The sequence below is a fragment of the Phlebotomus argentipes genome, unplaced genomic scaffold, assembly GCF_947086385.1.
Source record: "Phlebotomus argentipes unplaced genomic scaffold, Phlebotomus argentipes genome assembly contig_5, whole genome shotgun sequence".
In the NCBI taxonomy this organism is placed as follows: domain Eukaryota; kingdom Metazoa; phylum Arthropoda; class Insecta; order Diptera; family Psychodidae; genus Phlebotomus; species Phlebotomus argentipes.
In genome coordinates, this window is record NW_026776165.1 from 11,724,500 (window position 1) to 11,739,177 (window position 14,678).

The window sequence follows — 14,678 nt, forward strand, 5'->3', positions numbered from 1 at the left end:
GACATTTAGTGATTGCAAAGAAGAGAAAGGAAACAATGAGATGCGAAATTTCCACCATATTAAAATGCGTTTGCTGCAAATTTGCGATGACCATACAGAACATCACAGAGTGCATTATACACATTTTAGGGAGTGGAATATAAATGTGCGTGAGTTTATATGGGAATTATTCTGTGAGAGTTCAATTGAAATAATTTATACATCATCACAATATTGGATGTTGTTTTTGAAATTAAACACAACATTCATTTTGTCCATCCGAAGCGCGTTCACACGACCTGAATACAATTTGGACGATTTGAATCGTTGGCTGAATCATTAATGAGACGCTCGCATTTCTATCACGACCATTTCGCCGCATGGATTCTGATCTATCATCATTCCGACAGCGCCGGAAAAATGCTTCTATTTGCGTTAGTTCCTCAATTGGACTCAAAACATCCCTCTAGTGGGTGGAGTGGGGGAGGGAGGTAGATAACAAATGGTGAGCGAGAGAGTGGTAATTTTAAAAAGTGAAATCATATTAATCATCAGCCCCGCAAAACGGCCTCGCGGCCGAAATAAGAACAAATAAGGAAATTAGTGTTAATCTAATTTTTAATATTGCACGCGGAAATTGAATTCCTCTGCGCCCTCCTTCGCACCCCGACCTAAGCAACAGGAGGGTGTCTTCGTCGGGGAGTTTGGGGAGATTGAAGCTATTTACACGTCCTCGGGTGTGAGTGAAGAGGAGATGAAACCAGGTACGAAAAGTATAAATCATCTCACATTTCAGATCGAAATGTCGACATAATGTTTCACCAGTAATCTCACCTCAATTTAATAAAACGTCCATAAAAATCGATATACAACTTTTTTATCGCTCACAAAAGCTCTTGCTCCATCCAACTCTTCCTCCATTGACATTCCATGGAATTCATTCGTTGTTTTTGGGTGAAAACACTTTTTTTTTGTTCAGCAGACTTTTTTTTTCTTTCAACAATGAAATTATTTTATGCCAATTTTGAATCTGATCTTATGAAGTCTCATTTGATTTGTGACAAAAGCCACTTTCTTCACTCTTGACTTTGCGTCGAGTAAATAGCATGAATTCGTTGAGGATGAATTGCCTGCACATTTCAGAATTCAATTGATTGAATGCATAATAGAAGTTTTCTTTATCAATATCTCAATTGGATTTATGTTTTTATTCAATATCTCTGATTCATATCCTCTCATTGTATTGTTTATAGATCGACTTTCCTCTCTGCAAACAATATATTTAAGTTTTATTGCCGTCAAATTGCACAGCATATATAGCAAATGGTAATCTTTCACATTTTTCCCCACCCGGAAAATCTCCGTCGATTTATTTTCTCTGTGTGTGTGTGTGTTTTTTCAATTTATTCACCTCACTCTCCGAGCCTCTATTTGCATCTCAAAAATATTTCGCACCCTGAAATATTTCTTCGTTACGGAAGGCGGCAGGAAGTGCAATAATTCAGAGTGCATTGCATGGTTATATATGTATGCCAGAGAAGGAGTAAGAAAAGGTGTGCTGGAGAAACATACGAAATGATTTAAAGTTAACAAAGTTGAACTTGCAACAACTTTTGCAGTGATCAAATTGCACAGCGTGAATAAGGGATGAGACATAAATTTTTGCAAAATGAACTCCCGCATCGTCTGATGAAGAATGGTGGGTGAATTGTGAGCGCACGGCGAATTTGCTGTACAATTGCTGCTCTCCAAATTGCCTCTATCAATATGTGATATCACTTAAAGTTATTTGCAAAATTTATCGTATTATTTTCTCATGCTGTCGCTATGAAATCTCAAAGAGAGATTTTTTGTGGAAAACAAATGGTTTTGAGGCTTTCTTCCGTCCCGCCCTCCTTTTGGGGACAATTGGCTTCTCCCACGTGCCATATTTCCGCCGACATCCAAATTGATCTCCTGAGATTCCCCAGCGAAGCGATAAAGATTTCAAAGTGTGACACAACGGAAAATAACACAAGGAGCGCTTCGCAGGCCCAGAAAGAGGCCGTGCGAAGGGCGAAAGGATGCTGGCGCGCAATCCATTGGAGGATATCGAGAGGAGTGATGATTTATGTGTGTTTATATGTGAAACTTCACGCAAGATTATCAAAATCTCAGAGTGAGAGGAAATAAATTTTCAATCTCTTAGCAGAGGAAAATCAAATGGATTCTCAACACTCGGAGCTCACCAGGGAATTTTGCTCTTATTGCATCGTGTGTCTTGTGACACAGTTGACAAATGTTGAGCTTCACCTTAAACACTTTTCTCATTCTTGACGCGTTAAGGCGAACATTGTTCAAAAAGACTTAATGTGAAGCAGGAAGTATAATTTTGCTTATAAAATCATCACAGATTTCGTAGGATTTCCGTGAAATCTTAACAATAGTGTTTCGCGTCTTTTTTATCATTTGTACATCAAGCGACAAATAAACCATTTATATAAAAATATTTTTGAATTTTGTTGATCAACAGCAAGCTTCACCATGTTTCAATCTATATTTTTTCAATTTGTTGTAATGAATAGTTGTAACATTGCATTGACATTCGTCAATTATTTCGATCAACATGTGGCTCCTCTTAAGCAATAGGGAATCTTGTTCACCCTTAAGGGACACTAGTAATTGCTTCCATTACATCATACTGTCCATCCTTTTTACCTGAGAATTGTTCTGGAACGAGTACATTTGCAGTGGAGCTTCGCTCACATTGTCCACTCTCGATATCGTGTGGACAATGAAAGATAAATAAAGTGTGTTCAAATACGGTGTTGGTGAAGTTTGATTTTGAAAAAAAGGAGACAAAACAAAATTTCAAATGTAAATAGAATTTCCCCTCCAAGCTGGAGGGTGAATTGGAAAATCAGAATCTTCTGCCAATTTCCGCTAAGTGATTGATGGCTGGGCAAGAGCTCAATTGGAATCTGCCCAGGGTTTGAATGGGAAATCTCACTGAATCTGAACCTAAAATTGTGTGTGGTTCAATTCAATCTTTAAGCGAGCAACAATTAAAAAAGTTTATAATAATTCCAGTTTAATTTGTTTGAAATTGCTCAGAGAGGAAGTGGAAATTTCAATGGTTCTGGTGAACTATTCCAATTGATTCAGGATGACTCGGTGGATGAATAAGTGAGCACAATTATAAATCGCACGGGACGAGACGAGGTGGGAGTACGAAAATTTAATTTCACTCTATCTCTGTGCTGACTCAATTAATTGCGGACGATCTCGGATGTGCTTATTGCCAGCTGCAGAGGTCAAGAAGTCACCGGAGAAAGTCATTGCAATTCCAGACACTCGATCAGTGTGACGTCAATGTGACTGAAAAGCCCTCGAAAGGTCTGCGATAGCGAGACTCACATGCAGAGCGTCAGAGGATTAGACTTGAGCCGCCAAAGACCTTCTGCCGGTTCTGGCAAAGGCACCTGGATTAACTTCCTACTGGATTATCTAGCCAGCTCATCCCATGTGATCGAAGTGGCGATAAGGAAAGTCTTGCCTTGTGGGGTCTTTTGCGCAATTCGATAGCACACAGTCGACATTCCCGACGCAATTACTAATTACTGTGCGGAATTATCTGTCTGACTAGCAAATATCCGTTTCTACGAATTCTTCAAATGGTGCTAAGATGTCCATATCAAATTATTCTCATGGCATTTTCCGTGCACACGATTTTCCCTTTATTTTTCCAGGAATTTGCAGAATGTGAAATCGATAGTTTGCAATTGGAAAATATGTCACTGCATTGACAGGGTGCTAATTTTTCTGCAGCCCAGCATGAGCTCACCTGATGTGGCGAAAAAAGCGATGAGAGGTCAGTGGGAGGCGAAGGGTGCTGACGCTGGCAAAACAATGGATTCATATCTCTTGAGCAGAGTCGTTTGGCATTTAAACAAGATGCCAACATCCTGCACAGGGATGCAGATGATATTCACAAGCGCTTGTTGCTTGTGTTTGTGTCGCTGTGAGATATTATACTTCGGGTATCGCAGAGGCTCTTGAGTAATTGTGCCAATGTCCCAAAGATCTCACTGTTGGATATATTATCATAAAACGCTCAAATGTCTATTAGCAGAATTACATTTCAAAGAAATTCATTAGCCAATTTGAAGTGAATGACATATATTGATTTGTTCTTATAATAGCACTTATTCTTATATAATTTTTTGTGAGAACTATCTTAAATCGACAGGGAGAAGAGCTATTTCACTAGAATTTAAATATACAAAGTGATATTTTGCAACAAAACTCACTTCTTAGAATTACTCTCGGTAAAAACTTCCAATGATGTATTTTAAATTTTTTTTAAATTTTTCCGGGCTTTCCTCTTTTTAGAATTTCCGAGATAATTTCTGTATTTAATTGTATAACTGAAAACTGTTTGTAAGACAATTTACCACCAATTTGCCAATAATAAGTATACTTGATTGCCATGGAAACATCTTCACTTTAAGCCTACACTTCGGTGGCATTGCTTGGCCGCCCCTGAGCTTGCTTTCGTCCGCCACAGTTGGGGGTGAAGAGTGGCGACGGACGGCCAGATAGAGCGTGGCAAGCACTCTGCCACGGACTTCGAGTCAGTCAACTGCGGAACGCCGTGCTGAGCGGCGGGAAAATTGAAAAGCGGAACGCAAGCCTTATCACTTTTCCGTCGTGCTCGTGCGCTTTATCACACGAGTTCGCGGGTGCAGAAGAGTGCGATTGTGGAACACAAGGCGGAAGTTTGTCCTTGAGTGTGAGTGTAAAGGAATTGTGCACAATTTGTGAAGAGTAACGAACAAATAATGACATTTCTTTAATTACTGCCATGCTCATCCCCTTTTCCTGCATTCTCATATTGGCGCGAGGATGTTGTGGGGAAAAAGAGCCCTTGGTGTCGTGGGGTTAATGAAAGGAAAAAAAATTCTCCTTTTTATTGTATTCGGTCACACATTTCATCGCAGTTGCGGCCTCCTTATGAGTTGGAAACTCATGCTTTCACATCTTGTGTAGTGGCTCTGTTGTTATGCTTAGCCGTGTGTCCCTCTATATATGCTCTCTCAGTTGTGAAAACCTCAGCGTGTGCCAGAAAATGAGCTTCCACGGCAAATAGAATAAAAATTCACTTTCCACACTCTCTCTCACATGGCTCATTCATATTCATAGCGGGGATGCTCTCATTCATGGTGGTGGAACTAATAAAAATCCAACAAAGAAGTTGTTCTCCTCCTGTGCACGTCCCATGAAAGGCGGGAACTTAATTAATTTCAAATAATAATAAATTTGTGCACAATAAATGGATGGGAAGCGCTCAATATTCCTCCCTTTTCACTTACACCCTAATGTGAAATAAACTCAACACTCTTCCTCGCTCTTCTCATGTAATTTACATTCACCCCACAATCGCCAAGTGAAAGCTGATGTGCTTTCTGGGCAGTTTTTCTCAACCCGTCAACAGCGTTTGCGAGACATTTTTTACTCTCCACCACTTTATGTTACTTTGCCAAATGAATTTTTAAACAAACTTAATTCCAAAGTACTACCATAGTTTCTCTCGGGCGAAGCTTCTTGCATCATAGCTTCGCCCACCCTCGGCGCGCCTGCCGTAAAACCACATCGTGCCACTTGCAGAATATTGGCGGCAATTGGTGGGTGGATAAAGTGGTTAAGAGGCAAACTCCTCACGGCGGGAGAAACATCAAGTTTGTGGCTGGTTTTGTAAAAGTGCATGTTGAGCGTGAATATAAATATTCAAAGTTAAACCACACAAACGCCACTTTCGTACTCTGCTACAGAACGCTTTTGCTTCTTGTTGAATATGTCATGTCTAATCATCGCACAAAATAAACTGGTCTGTATGCAATGAGAAGTGTTGGGAAGTGCGGTTGATAATATAACAAAAAGCTATTTAGGCCAATGTAATTTTTTTTCACAAGTCACGCCCCTCTCCAAGCCCCGCCCTATTCACTGCATTCAATTGGTCAACTAGCAAAATGAGCCACTCATTTGAACAATTGAATTAGTGTTGCATTTGCAGAATGCAGTGAACTTTCATTGTGAAGCGGTTTCTTAACTAAATAAATTGTTTTATAATTCTAGATAGAGTTCAACCAACACAACACTTGATGTGCATGTGCAACGGCAATTATACGAGTGAAGAAGTATAGCTCTCTTAATCAAATCTCCAAATGGAACTTTTACTTTTAATAGGTGTGTGTATGTGTGTGTTGAGATGGAAAATAGAACTTAGAGTGTGATCACTTTGTTCATCCTCACGACGGAATTGCATTTAAAAGTTTCCACCAACACTTCTTGCAGTGACCGCACTAATTTTTCCACCCCCACTCCAAGTCAGGGCTGAGGATTGTGGTCAAGATGAGCTGGTGCAGTGCGCGAGACCCCTTCAAGTCCTCTCGGCCACATCGGAGTTGTCCTTCGTGTCCACCAAGGAGGAATTGGATAAACTTTGCCCGTAAGTAGTTCGTAATTGCCATTAATTGAGTGACTCTCTATGGGAAAGTTATATCAAGATGTGTTGAAAAGAAAGTGAGCGCTTTGACCAATTTTCATCATGTATTAACCAGGGAATTTAATTATATATTGTGAAAGCTTGCTTCGAACATTTATGCAGCATGTATTGTGGGTGAAAAATTTGTTAATTTAACAAGGATTCCAGAGAGTAAAATAGCCAATTATGCTACGTGCTGTACGACATTTTGGTCCAGTGTTTGGTCATGTATAATTTATGGGCAGCTCTTCATGTAATTGGTGGTAACATGACGAGATTTTCACATTAAATAAATTGTGCAACTCACCAATTAGGCATGCAACAGGCCCCCAAATGAAATGCTGTGGCAGGATCTCATTTGACTCCCATTTAGCCAGAAACGACTGCATGGCTTTGAATAAATTCCCAGAGTGAGTCCGTGAATGAGAAATGGCAAGAAATTCATCATCACCCGTTGTATTCATCATATCGTCTTGGGAGAAGGCGAGGCAAGAAATACTAATTCACTTCCTGTGTGATTCTCCATCGAAGGGAGAGGGATAAAGATGTGAGGACATGGCAAAAAAAGTCAAATGGGAAAGGAAAAACGGATAAACAAGAGGGAAAATGACTTGAGAACCGCATCATTCAATTCCATCGTCGTCATGGAGCAAAAGAGATTTTCGGAGGGGGGGCGGTGAATAGATGACATTTGAATGGAAATAAATCACATTTATCCACTCAATTTATTATATAAACTCCTACTTTGTACAGTCTCAATGTTTTTCCACTTTATTTGTGCGGTGACTGATATTCTCAGAATCCTCCTCTAAAGATGCCCCGCACAAACATGACTCTTGTGCTACGATTTCAATTTCTTGCGACACAAAATATGGAAGCTTTTCCGCTGTCTTTTCCACTAATCCCACTCTTGTGCGCACAATTTTCATGCCAACCATTTGGGGAAAACAATACGTTTTTCACAACTCCCGGTAATTCCTATTAATTTATACTAATTAGGAGATATTTTTGGTAAATATAAGAGGAAATTTAAATGCAAGATAAGAAGGTCAAAAATCTGCAAAATTATTAACAAAGGAAGGATAATCACTGTAATGATTTAAAACTTCATGGTTTTGGTTAAAGTTTCTTGCATTGATGGAAAAATTCTTAAGTAAGTTGATTAACTCTGAAGATATGAATTTGCGATTATTATTTGAATTCTCATTGAGAATTTTCACTTGTTGCGGCTCTTGTAATCTATTTGACACATGATTATCCCCTCGCGAGGTGCGTCTTTTCACTGATGTAATCTTATTAATGTGCCACGCGACTTGGCTGTAATCCTCAAAATACATCTTAATATCTCAACACCATCAGTCACTTTTAAATGAGAGAAATAAATACATTAGTGAGGACTTGCAGGAAGCAATTTCGCACGGAATAAATATCAATTTGACGCACTGACTTCATAACTCTTTGCAGAGACCTACACTTTGGCCTACACTGTATTAGGAGCTACACGAGGCGCTGCATGAGCATTTATCAACGGGATCATTTCAATAAATTGTACCACGGAACCAGCCAAGTGATACACGAATTGTGTGAGGAAGGACCTAATCAGGAAGGCACGTAGGTATTTCAGTAAAAATCCATTCCAGGGCGCAGTAAATCTGCAAGTGAGGCATTTTGTGGGCAGAAGTCAGTGAGATATTGGCGGTCATTTTCTGCAACGACTTTAGGCTGAAAGACTGCGTAGAAAAATCTGTGTCCTTTACCAAGAAAAACCCGAAATGATGAAAGACAGTTGTATTTTCTTCGCTATCCAAAATGGTGCCAATTTGAGTGTTTTAGTAAAAAACATTTAGACAAATCTTGCGATCATTTATAGACGTTGGTAGGTTCTGGAGAGATGTTGACGTTGAAGCTATCTTTCCAAAACTCTGCCACTTATTGCAATCGGAGAAGAACATTTAGGTATAAATACAGATAAATGGTGGGAAGCAGAAAAAGAACGTCCCAAATTTACACATTTTGTAAAAGTATTTTTCTCAGGGAGCCAAATATGTTAAAAATGAGACTAATTAATATTTAAATGAAGTATATTTTATAGAAAAAAGGCGCCACATTTTAAATTTATACATCCAATTTATATTTCAGAGAAACATTTTAATTCATGCAAGGAATTATGTAAAAACGTTTAAATTCTATCAATACGCTCCAAGCTCTGCTCTTTTCACTGAAATTGCCTTTTGTCCGGCCCTCTTGAAGGGTTTGAGTGAGGGAAAACCGTGTAATGAGGATTTTCTGTCCGAATGCAGATTTCCTGCGACACGCTCCGTGCATGAGGCTCGTGAAGAGGCAGTATGAGACGTGCTCCACCACTTACCAGGCCACAATGTCACGAATCGGGCAGATTGTGCCTGAGCCCAGTGAGACGTCCGCCACTCCGGATGACCACAACCTCACCAGAGCGCACTCGTACGAGATGGAGCGCATTAAAACTGTGTGCTGTGCATTCAAGGACTACATTGACTGCTCCGAGCAAGTGGTGAGGCTGGCCTGTGGCGAAGAGACGGCCAACTACACGCGGCGCTTCCTGGACAAGATGTCCAGCTCACTCATGACAGTAAGTTGCTAACTTTCCTCTCCGTCAGCGGGATTTCCACTTACTCCCTCTGTTTCTCTGTGCGCGAATCCAGATGCACTGCGAGGATTACGGACCAGAATCCAACAAATGCGCGAACAGTGACACTTTCAATCGCAGCACATCATTCACACTCTCCGCCCTCATTTCACTCCTGTGTGCCATCGTGATATTTTACTATTGATTCTTTCCAATGTAATTATTTCAATTATCACGAGAGTTATCGTGTGGTTTGCCAATCTGTTGTTATTTTCCCAAACATTTTGGGAAATTGCCAAAAAGGAATCACACAGCACAGAAGAGGATCAGAAATCTGTGAGCACTATTTGGATTGCAAAGAAAAACATCAATGAACATTCGAAAAAACTTCCAAGGAAAAGACTGATGAATTCTTTTCGAATGTCGGCCAAGAAAGCAAGTTAACTTCAATTATAGAATAATATCATATCCATTTTCAATAAACGTTCCTCATCATGCGATTGTGCTTCAGTGAGCATTTAGTGTTCCAACAATTCTGACTCTGCACTGTATGTGATGATGTCTCAATAGCATTTATCGACATTTATCTGATGAATGCTTTGAAAAGGTATGAATTTGGAAATGGTTTTAATAACTGAGTTACGAGTTGCGAAATTGCAAAGAGGTTTTTTTTGCAAGGCGCATCATGAAAAATCATTATTGAAATTTACTTATATATTGTACGATATATTTCGTGATTGTAAATACTCCATTGAAATCGTTAGTGTAACGGAATGAAAATGATAATAAGCTCTCTCCTGAAGTTCATCGCTATAAATGAAATAATTGTTTCCATTGTGCACTGAGGGTGGGTTGTTAAAATATTCATTTACCATAGTTGTTATGCTGAAATTATTCATTTTTCATTACCCTCGCCTCAGAGAGAGTGCAATATTGTCATCGGCAGGTGGGCTTTTTGGGGTGGGAAAAGTGCCAAATTACACACACATTTCAACCCCCAAAATATGCATCGAATTCACAACAATTGATATTTGTGCGAATCATAAATTTGTTCTTTTTTTTTTCAAACAAACACCTCTTTCCATTCCACAGCATATTGTTCACTTAATTGCTATTTTTAACACCAAAATTTTATTTGTATAAACTCTATATTCGTCATAATTTGTTTGATTTTGATAAAGCGAGCGAAATTGTGAGAGAGGAAGAAATAGTCTCAATGAATATGTAATAAAAAGAACACACATTCAAAAATCAGACTGTCTTTTACTCTTCCATCTGAGGGAAATCATCCAATGCATAGGAAAGGTGAATTTACTTGAAGATTGCGAAGAAAATTCTGAATTCGTGACTTCCTCTGGAAGATGTGCTGCAAAATATATGATGTTTTAAGTGAAAAATCAATTTTGTGCGATTCCACGATCCACCAAGGAGGAGATGTGATAATATGGCCAGAAGTGGTGCAAGAGCTCAGCAGAGTCAAAGAAGTGTGAAGAAATGCACAAGAATGCATGCTTCGGACCAAGAGAATTTAGTAATAGAAGGAATTCTCAATCGTCAGATATGCATGATTTATGAGTGAGCAATAAGAACAACACTGAAAGGGACACACACTCTCCAGGACAATGGCATAGGAGTGGTTTGACTGAAATCATCTCCAGCATTTCTCCCATTTCAATGCAAATGGACTCGATGAGAATTTCAAGAGGAGCGCAGTCAAATTCCAGAGAGATGAAAAGTAAGTTATGTGGAAATATTCAATTTATAAGTCGATTCTGGCTGAAATGCGTACAAAACGTGCGGTTGGCAAATATTGAAATGAAAATGACACTAAAAGATCTCAATGCCGAAAGTGGCCCAAGGAAAAACAGGTGAGTAAACAAGACGTATCATCAGAAATATGGCAAATTGAGAAACTCTCGATTAGAATAGTTGTCTTTGGAGTTCAACCGCGTGAAGATGATTAGGAAATTGTGTAAAATTCTAGCCATTTCTATTGGAATTGTTCTGGCTGTATTGATTGGCTTCATGCTCTTCCTCATCATTATGGGTTTGGTGATTAGGAATACTGAGGAAAATGTAATTGAGAATGAATATGGAGTGAAATTTGATCGTCAGGGGAAAATGCAGTCGTTTGATGTAAATGCGTAAATGTTAAATTTTGCCCAATAGAGCAGAGTTAATTGTGAAAATATCCTTCCAGATGAATATGATAGCGTCGAAATTCACTCAAGATAGCTTCTTAAAGTACGCCAAGATTTGCACACCGGACTTTCCCGAGTACAATGCATCGCTGTGCAACGAAATGCTGGACAAAGAAGTTGAAAATGTTCTAAAAGTGCCGAAATTGAAGTTAGAATTGAGATAGTTTTTATTTCTAATTTGTTCTCAATCGAGTGTATAGATTTTTTAAATAATTTCACCAATGGAAAATCAACAACAGTGAAAATCAATCAATGTGAATTAAAATGCCAATGATGACCTCATTGGCATTATGATAATTATTTAATCAATCGCAACATCGCTACAAATGTGCGGATAATTGCATATTTGCCGAGTTCTAAAGTTATTAAATTTTTAGCCGTGCTTTCCGTATGTTATTGACTCTGAATTGTACTCAATATGTGTTTAATATCTAATTCAATATAGCATTGCTTTCAATTTCATTCAATTCTCAGAATGATAATTAATCAACCTGAATTTTAAATCAGTTTCAACATTGACAATAACATTATTTTGACACATTTTTCAATAAACATAATGTGAATTACATTGAGCAGAAGAGTATTAATTTTTGCACAGGAATTGAGAGACACGTCCATTCGATTTACAACACAGCATTAATGTTGCTTCAGCGCCGAGCGGAATGAGGTGGAAAACATTTTTATCGAATTACCCTGGGATGAAAATGGCGAGAAGTTGCGCCCACACGGAAGTGACCAGAGTGAGCAAGACAAAGAGCTCTTTTCTGGTCAGTTGCATCGCAGCTTTTCCCATAATGGGCCGTTATTGAATGAGGAACAAGGAAGCCGCAATGGGAAAATTGCTAAAGTTTGCAAAATGGATTTTCACCAACTCTTTTCCCCACTTTAATTTCCGATTTTGACAACTGCACCACCGATTATCGTCTCGATATGGCCGCGTTGCTGCCTTTTCCCTTCTTAACCCATTACGGCTCAATTGTGGCGCTGCTGACGAGCCATAGAAAGAATCCTGACAGGCCATCCTTAATCATGTCAAATTAATAAATTAAAATTGCCAAATTTATCCTATTTTATTAAGCGCCATTGAAGAGATATTTGGAATAATTTTGGTGCGAAATACAGAATCAATCAAAGATCTTTTTAAACAATGACGATAAAATTGGATAATTTTTCATGACACATTTGACAGTTTTAACTCTCCATACAAATTGTCAAACATTTTCGGAGTCTCACATAAATAGGGAGTCGTTTAAACGATACCCAAAATGGAGCAATTTTAATGTGATCCAATCTCAGAAGAGACAGAGTTTATTTTAATTCGCCACCGTCCTTAAGGGGTTAACACATCCTCTCACTCATGATCCCTCGAACGAACCACAAAATGTGTGCGGTGATAAGCCGAGAAGGATGCGAAATATTGTCTGGTGAGGAGGTGAAGAAAATGGATTTTCCATTATCTAATTATTGAGAGCGAGAACGACAATGGTCAGCATCGTGTTTTGGATGCTGTGTACAAGACAATGGCATTAATTATTTATGCACTCTCCCTTCTCAACCCACGCAAAGTGTCCACGTTGTCCGGCAAATTGATCGACGAGCTTGACTTGTAGCGCGAAAAGAAAGAGGAAATTTGGAAGACAATGTCCATAAATTATTTATGCTCTAAAATTCCATGTTATCATAAAGTACCATTAATTTTTCCTCTCGTTCCTGAATTAATAACGATGATGTCAATATTTAACAGGCTTCAGTATGGCAAAAGTCTGAACTTTCTTTAGCAGAACGTGTAGCAAACGAGGTAATTTTTAATCAAGTCATACTTTTTGTATTTAATTAATGAATTTCATAAACAAACACACATGCTTTGAGAGACTCATTATTTCCATTTAAAATATTGACAGCAATTTCCGGACGGGTTGTTTTGGCACAAGAAAATGTGCTGTGGAAAAGTCGACGGAAACGGCAGTTGAATTTGAAGGGTGTTAAATTGAAATAAGATTTCTGATTGCAGAAAAACGCTTGGTTTGATAAATATTTTTTTATATCAATAAAATTATATTGTCACACGCACGAAAGTGAGCAAAAGGCGCGACGGGGAGTTTATTGGGTGTTTGCATTTTATGCGTTGACATGAAAAATTGTAAACACCAAATTTAAGAGCAATTTTCCTCAGTCAACCAAACTGTTCGGCCTGGTTTTTGCTCACCCTTTTGCTTCGCGTTCTCTCTCGCTTCTTTCGCAATAGTCGCATGGATTGCAAGTGTAAAAAAATTGAATAAGATATTCTTCACGGCTATTGTGAGTGATTGAAACGCGTCCTAAAACTGATTGAAGATCAATTTGCGAGCATTAGAAAAATTTAACCCGTTTTCTTCCTTTTTCCACAACTCTGAATAACTGTTTTTGTGAATATATAACTTTATTTTTTAATTAATTATCACCTTTTGTTGCACGAGAATCTCAACGATTCTAAACCTATTTCGGTTTATCCTTTCGCGCCTTTCTAGTTAACTCTCAGGCTTCGGAAAAATCGTAATTCAAATTTTATGCAAACATCCAATGTAAAATCCAGTGTTGGAGGAAAAATTGCGAATTGCGGAGTGCAAAGAAGACAAAGTTTGTGCTTTCAACTTGAATATGAATGCAATTCATTGCGGCTGTGTGTGTGTGTGTGTAATTTGGTGGTGCGAAAATTGCATAATTCATAATTTTTCTCACAAAGTCAGTTTGGCTAATTTTCACCGCGCTAAAAGTGCTTCCCATCGTCCGCGGAAGTTGCTTTAATAAGAAAAGAACCGTCTTTCTCGCCCTTCTCTCTCTCTCTCTCTCTCCCTCTCTGTCTGAGCTTGGGGTGAGGTAAAACATATGAGAATCGAGAGCGTTGAGGTCGAAGTGCAACAGTGATTTCGTGTTGGGTAATCCAATGGCTTGGAAGAAACGACGAGAATTGTTTAATTAAATTAAATTAAAGTTCCGTGTTCGCGAGCAAATTGAAATATTACCATTTCAAGCTGCAGCTTTATCGCCTCATTCGCTCTCAGTCTGAATAGACCTGAACATGTGAGTGTCGTAAAATGTGTAGAAAAATTAACTTTGTACAGCACGATGGTGGGATAAACTTTGCCATAAATTCTCAATTGGTTCAAAAGTTTCTCCTGTGGTGCTTTTTTTCCACTCACACACAACATTGTGAGCAAACTATGCCAGTTTCACACAGCTTTGCCAATTACGCTGAATGCTCAGCCTTAAGTTGCCATAATTGATGTGCTAAAAAACAGCCCCAATTGACGGAATATGAGCCTTTATGGAGTGTTTAAGAGGATGCAGAATAAACTTTAATGCACTCTCTACGACTATTAAGTGATAATTT

The 14,678-nt window shown here is 38.7% G+C and overlaps 1 protein-coding gene across 1 annotated transcript; it reads left to right on the forward strand.

Moving 5' to 3' along the window:
- The first annotated feature begins 6,028 nt into the window (after positions 1 to 6,028).
- LOC132256021 (uncharacterized) lies at positions 6,029 to 10,331 on the forward strand. Its single transcript, XM_059752200.1, has 5 exons — positions 6,029 to 6,204; positions 6,313 to 6,466; positions 7,967 to 8,109; positions 8,803 to 9,110; positions 9,184 to 10,331. Exons 1-5 carry the CDS (start codon positions 6,183 to 6,185, stop codon positions 9,310 to 9,312), a joined length of 756 nt encoding a protein of 251 aa, XP_059608183.1. The 5' UTR covers positions 6,029 to 6,182; the 3' UTR covers positions 9,313 to 10,331.
- The last annotated feature ends 4,347 nt before the right edge of the window (positions 10,332 to 14,678 follow it).

What these genes read in the sequence shown, in the direction of transcription:
- LOC132256021 (XM_059752200.1), top strand. Translation starts at nt 6,183, where the DNA reads ATGGAACTTTTACTTTTAATAG. An exon ending in GGAAGGACCTAATCAGGAAG is followed by an intron (nt 8,110 to 8,802) that starts GCACGTAGGTAT and finishes GTCCGAATGCAG; the next exon opens with ATTTCCTGCGACACGCTCCG. An exon ending in TGTCCAGCTCACTCATGACA is followed by an intron (nt 9,111 to 9,183) that starts GTAAGTTGCTAA and finishes GCGCGAATCCAG; the next exon opens with ATGCACTGCGAGGATTACGG.